The sequence below is a fragment of the Chiloscyllium plagiosum genome, chromosome 16, assembly GCF_004010195.1.
Source record: "Chiloscyllium plagiosum isolate BGI_BamShark_2017 chromosome 16, ASM401019v2, whole genome shotgun sequence".
NCBI lineage: Eukaryota > Metazoa > Chordata > Chondrichthyes > Orectolobiformes > Hemiscylliidae > Chiloscyllium > Chiloscyllium plagiosum.
In genome coordinates this window covers 1,446,079-1,452,078 of record NC_057725.1, presented here as the reverse complement: position 1 = coordinate 1,452,078, position 6,000 = coordinate 1,446,079, and the positions used below count along the sequence as shown (strand labels likewise).

At 44.8% G+C, this 6,000-nt stretch overlaps 1 protein-coding gene across 11 annotated transcripts in view; it reads left to right on the top strand.

Moving 5' to 3' along the window:
- LOC122557607 (liprin-alpha-1-like) overlaps nucleotides 1-6,000 on the top strand; it is a 237,289-nt gene that overhangs the window by 112,105 nt on the left and 119,184 nt on the right. For all 11 annotated transcript variants that reach the window (XM_043705331.1, XM_043705336.1, XM_043705327.1 and 8 more), the window contains exon 3: nucleotides 2,191-2,355. In XM_043705331.1, coding sequence (XP_043561266.1) covers nucleotides 2,191-2,355 — 165 coding nt within the window. The remainder of the gene's footprint in view (nucleotides 1-2,190; nucleotides 2,356-6,000) is intronic.

The window sequence follows — 6,000 nt, the reverse complement described above, 5'->3', positions numbered from 1 at the left end:
CCACCCTCCCCTAGCTTATCTCTCCACGCTTCAGGCTCTCTGCCTTTATTCCTGATGAAGGGCTTTTGCCCGAAACGTCGATTTTGCTGAAGCTCCTCGATGCTGCCTGAATTGCTGTGCTCTTCCAGCACCATTGATCCAGATTCCTTACATTGAAACAGACACACTTTAATCCATCCTTTTGCCCTATCAACTGTGTATCCTTCCTGACAGACTCTCTGCATTCTATTTCTGCCTGTTCAATAACTACCCTCTTCTCTGACCTGCAGCTGTTTCCCATTGCCCTGTCAAACTAGTTCAAACTTTCCCGAAGTGCTCTAGCAAATCTCCTTCCCAGGACATTGGTGCCCCTCCAGTTTAAGTGCAACCTGTCCTTCATGTCCAGGTCCCACCTTCCCCAGAAGATACCCCAATGATCTACATATCTTAAGCTGTCCCTCCTGCACCAGCCCTGTCGCCACATGTTTCGCTGCACTCGCTCCCTGTTCCTCGCCTCACTAGCACATGTCAACAGTAGTAACCCTGCGATTACTATTCTGCTTGTCCTGCTTTTTAACTTCCAATCTAACTCCCTGAAATCACTTTTTCTGGCGATGTCATTGGTGCCAGTGTGTGTGTACTACGACTTCTGGCTGCTCCCCCTCCCCCTTCAGAATCTTGTAGTTTCGATCAGAGAAACCTCTGACCCTGGCACCTGGGAGGCAACATACCTTCTGGGAGCCCTGCTCATGACCACAGAATCACCTGTCCATTCCTCTAACTATTGAGTCTCTTACCACTCACGCGCTTCTATTCTCCCCCTCTTCCGTTCTGAGCCACAGAATTCGGCTCAGTGCCAGAGACCTGGCCGCTATGGCTTTCCCCAGTAGGTCGTTCTCCCCCCCCCCCCCCCCCCCCCCCAGTGTATTTGTTATTGACGGGATCCCTGCACTGTCTGCTTGTTCCCTTTCCAACCTTTGACTGTAACCCATCGAGGAGGAAGTGAGGTCTGCAGATGCTGCAGATCAGAGTCGATGTGTGTTGCTGGAAAAGCACAGCAGGTCAGGCAGTATTCGAGGAGCAGGAGAGTCGACATTTCGGACCGGAGCCCTTCATCAGGAATCTACCTGACCTGCTGTGCTTTTCCAGCAACACACTCTCGACTGTAACCCATCTACCGTTTTCCTGTAACTGAGGTGTACTACCTCCCTATAACTCCTCTCTACTACCCCCTCCGCCTCCCAAATAATCTGAAGTTCATCCAGCTCCAATTCCATAAGACTTTCCCAGGAGCTGGAGTTGGGTGCACTTCCCGCAGATGAAGAGCATGCGACTGCCCTAACATCTGTTCCCACTGTTCTGAATTCCAAAAGAGACTATTGAAAAAACTAGAACGCAAACAGAATCTGGTACAAACTTTTTCTTTTGGTTAGAGGAGAAGGGTGTTTGGGAGATGTGACCTATGTAGTGTTTAGGTAAAGTAACCGCCCAAATACCTCACTTACTCAGCAGGCCCATATCCACTTGTGCTTGGCGTGTGCTCCCCCTATTCCCAAGGTAAGTTATTAAAGGCTTAAATTGTCTCCCTGGCAGACCCCAGTCTCTGCCGTCACTGCTTCTGCTGCAAAAACGGAGGCTGCTGATTCCACGGGGTATGTTTTAAAAGGAGGAATTTACCTTCGCAGCAGCCTCTTGGTCTTCACTCTCAGCCCTCATGCTGCTACTGCAAAAATGACTGTCAAAGTGTGGTTGATGGTATGATACTGAACGATCAAGATCAGAAACCAGCAGATTTTGTCTCTGAGCCGATCTGAGCAGATAACTGCAGTGGGAATTATATACTTGACTGCCATTTAGCAGAGTAGAAGAGGTAGTGATCTTGCCACAGTGGTGGCTAATAGCCATTTGTATAAGGTGTCAGTAGGTTTTTGTAGTTCTGAACTTCTTTCAGGGCTGTAGGGAAAATCATTTCAAGGGTGTGCTCCTGCTGTCCTGTGAGTTTTTGAGAATCTACCTTGCAAAAGCATGTTTTTCATTTAATTCCTGCTCAGGGAAACCTGCAAGTTAGATTATTAAAGTTATAATAGTTGTAATGATTAATTGAGACAAACAAAATTATCATTTGTGTTTCTGTTGCCACAGTAATATTAAGAGTATTGTGTTGTAAGTGTTGAAATATTGTATCAATTTAATCTGTTGTTTGTATTACAGCTGCTTTTAGAACACCTCGAGTGTCTCGTTTCCCGACACGAGCGATCACTCAGAATGACAGTAGTGAAGAGACAAGCTCAATCACCTGCAGGAGTTTCAAGTGAAGTAGAAGTTCTGAAAGCACTCAAATCGTTATTTGAGCACCATAAAGCTTTAGATGAAAAGGTATTAGATTTCTGCACGTTAGATTGTTCCACACAGTAAATCCCATCATGTGTAGAGTTTGGTGATCCTTGGATCCAAGATTAGATGTATCAAAAAAAAAATTCCTGAAATGATACCATTTTTGTTAGTGTTGAGCTAAAGTTGAAAAATTTCCATCGACTTTAAATCTTCAGTCGCGTATTTTGCTGCATGGGCTATTGGTTCCCAGGTTTGGGGTGCTTATTTTATGAATCCACAAGAGTGCAAGGTGGGAGACGCTGGAAAGCAAGTTAACCAAAAGTCTTGTTTGCAGTTAGTCAAACAGAGAACATATTCTGTCAGATACGGAGCGACACAAGATGAAGAGAAGACTTGACAAAGGAGAAAAACTGGGATCATTTTTTGCCCTTTTTACTGTCCGGGGATATGGCCTCATTTCTTCCTGCCACCGTCATCCATGCTTTAATTGCTTCTCAACTTGACTATTCCATTCTTACACTCTCCACAAATATAAACTCAGCTGAAGGTATCATAACTCCCATCCAGTGGCATTGCTTATGGTCGAGCAGCGATTTTAGAATTTCTCAGCCTCATTCTCGGATCTCTTTTTTGCTTTGTTTTGTTTCCTGTAACTGTTACCAGTCCTGCACCTGTTATGGATTCTGTGCTCCTCTAATGCTATCATCTTTAGTGTCTGTTATTTCCTTCATTCACATTGACAGCTGTGCTATTAGCAGCCCTAAGCTCTGTATTGCCCTCCCTAAATTCCTTGTTATCTTGATCTTTATCCTTTTCTTGAAGATGTTGCTTTGACCACCTTTTGGTCAGCTATCTTGGTTCAATTTGGTTTTTTTGGTCTGATTGTGTTCATGTGAACTGCATTGAGGCAGTTTTCGTATAATTAGGGTTTTGTGTTGGATCATTATTGGATCTTATTGGAACTGCAGCGTCATTTATGCCTCGGGTTGCAAAGGTATAAACTTTGACATGAGGAGAGAAAAGTCAAGTTTTTTCAGTTTGTATGCAATCCTCTGTTCTTTAGTTTTGGTGGTGGGAGCACAGATTGCACAACATGTAGTTTTATACTGCACGTGCCTGAGATTCAGCCTGTGTTCAGGACTAGCTGCTGAGATGCTTGATCTGGATGCTGATTGGGTTCACGTGTTCTTAAAGGACAGATTGTTTGTTATTCCTGATCCTTGTGTTTAAATACTTTCATGGCTTTAAGACAATAAGATGTAGTAACAGCAGTAGGCAGTCTGTCCCCTCCAGCCTGCTCAGTTGTTCAGCAGGATCATGGCTGAACTGACATTCCTGACTTTTCTGCCCCTTCCCTAACTGATAAAGAATCTGTTTTCAACCTTTAAATATACACAAGGTCTTTGCACCCACAGCTCTATGTGGAAAGGCGTTCCAAAGACAGACAACCCTCAAGGAAGACATTTGCTCCACATCTGAGTTTTAATTTGACACCCCTTTATTCTGAGGTAGGCCCTCCACTCCGAGACTCTCCCATGAAGGGAAGCATCCTCTTACAGTCGCTATCTGTCTATAGGCTGTTTATATCCCCTTCGCAGCTTGCCTTTCCCCCTATTTTTGTGTCATCTGCAAATGTGGCTACAATGCACTCACTTCCTTTCTCAACTAAAATAAAACAGTTGCAGTCCCAGCACTGATCTCTGGAACTGCACTGGTCATAGGTGATCAATCTGAAAAGAGCTCCTTATCTGCACACACTGTTTCCTGCCCATTAACCAATTCTCTACTTCCATGCCAGTAAACTATCTCCAACACCATGGGCTTTTATCTTTGAACCTTTTCTCTCAAAGTATAATGTATCCTCCCCTTCAGACCATGTGCTTCTTGACCCACATGTCCTTCGTTCCAAAACCATTTTTCACCCAAAATTGACATCTGTTAAAAATAGTTTGAGCTCCTTTTTGAAATTTTTCCAAGCTCCACATTGCCTGTCCTTTACACACTCTCCTTAACACCCATCTGTAACTCTAGAATCCCATCGAATATCCTTTTCTTTAAATCAACAATTTTTTCAACCTGATAATGTCGTCATGAAACCAATTAACTGGACCAGTCACACAATTACTGTGGTTACAAGAGCAATGGAATGGAACAGAACGGAACGTCATGTCACGTGTACCGAGGCACAGTGAAAAGCTTTGTCTTACGAGCAATACAAGCACATCAGAGTTAAGTAGCAGAGTTAAGTAGATAATAAGTAAACAGCAGCAAAAACAGAAACACAGGTACAGGCGAATGTTAAGAGTTTGTGTCCATTCAGTATTCTAACAACAGTAGGGTAGAAACTGTTTCGAAACCGGCTGGTGCGTGTATTCAGGCTTCTGTACCTTCTCCCCAATGGTAGCAGTTTGTAGAAAAACATTGCCGAGGTGGGATGGATCTTTAAGAATGCTGGCAGCCTTTCCTTGACAGTGGGCCTGGTAGATGGATTCTGTCGATGGGAGGTAGGGCTTTGTGATTGCCAGGGCTTAGTTCACCACTCTCTGTAACTGCCTGTGATCTTGAATGGTACAGTTGCCATACCAGGTAGTGATACATCCGGACAGAATGCTCTCAATGGCGCACCTATAAAAGTTGGCAAGGTTATTTGCCGTCATACCAAATTTCTTCAGCTGCCTGAAGAGATCTTGTTCGGCCTTTGTAATTAGTGCGTCCACATGAAGAGTCCAAGAAAGCTTGTTGTGGATGACCACTCCCAGGAGCTTGACACTCTCCACTTGTTCCACCTCTGTGCCGTTCATGTGTAGGGGGTCATGAATAACATCCTGCCGAAAGTCAATAATGTGTTCCTTGGTATTGCCGGCATTGAGAGGTAGGTTGTTCTCTGTGCCCCATTTGTTCAGGTCTTCCACCTGCTGTCTGTAGTCTGTTTCGTCTCCATCTGAGATTGGTGTCATCAAGGAGAGCAATTCAAATGCTGGATATTGTAAGGCATTAATTTACTGCTTCCATCCCCAATGTTCACTCAATGAGTGCAGCTTTGAAGGCACTCAATACCATCCAGAACAAAGTAGTCTACTTAATCAACGCACGCTCGCCACTTAAATGTTTACTTCTCCAATGCTGACTCTTTGTGGAAGCAGCGTACAATATCTGATATGCAATGCAACAAATCATCACCCAGGGTCCTTGATAGCACCTCTCACACTTATAACTTTGACGACCTAGAAGGACAAGGAGAATGCAACACCTGCTAGTTCCCCCCTGAAGATTAGATTCCCTACAGTGTGGAAACAGGCCCTTTGGCCCAACCAGTCCACACCGACCCTCCGAAGAGTAACCCACCCAGGCCCATTTCCCTCTGACTAATGCACCTCTAACACTATGGGCAATTTAGCATGGCCAATTCGCCTACCATGCACATCTTTGGACTGTGGGAGGAAACCCACGCAGACACGGAGAATGTGCAGACTCCAGATAGACAGTTGCCCGAGGCTGGAATCGAACCTGGGACCCTGGTGCTGTGAGGCAGCAGTGCTAACCATTGAGCCACCGTGCCGTCCCATTTTGATTTGAACAACCTCACTGTTGTGGTCAAACTCTGGGAATTTCACTCACGCATAGAAGTGTGACTGTGCTTGTACCAGATGTACTACTGCACGCCATCACCTTTTTGGGAGTAATTAG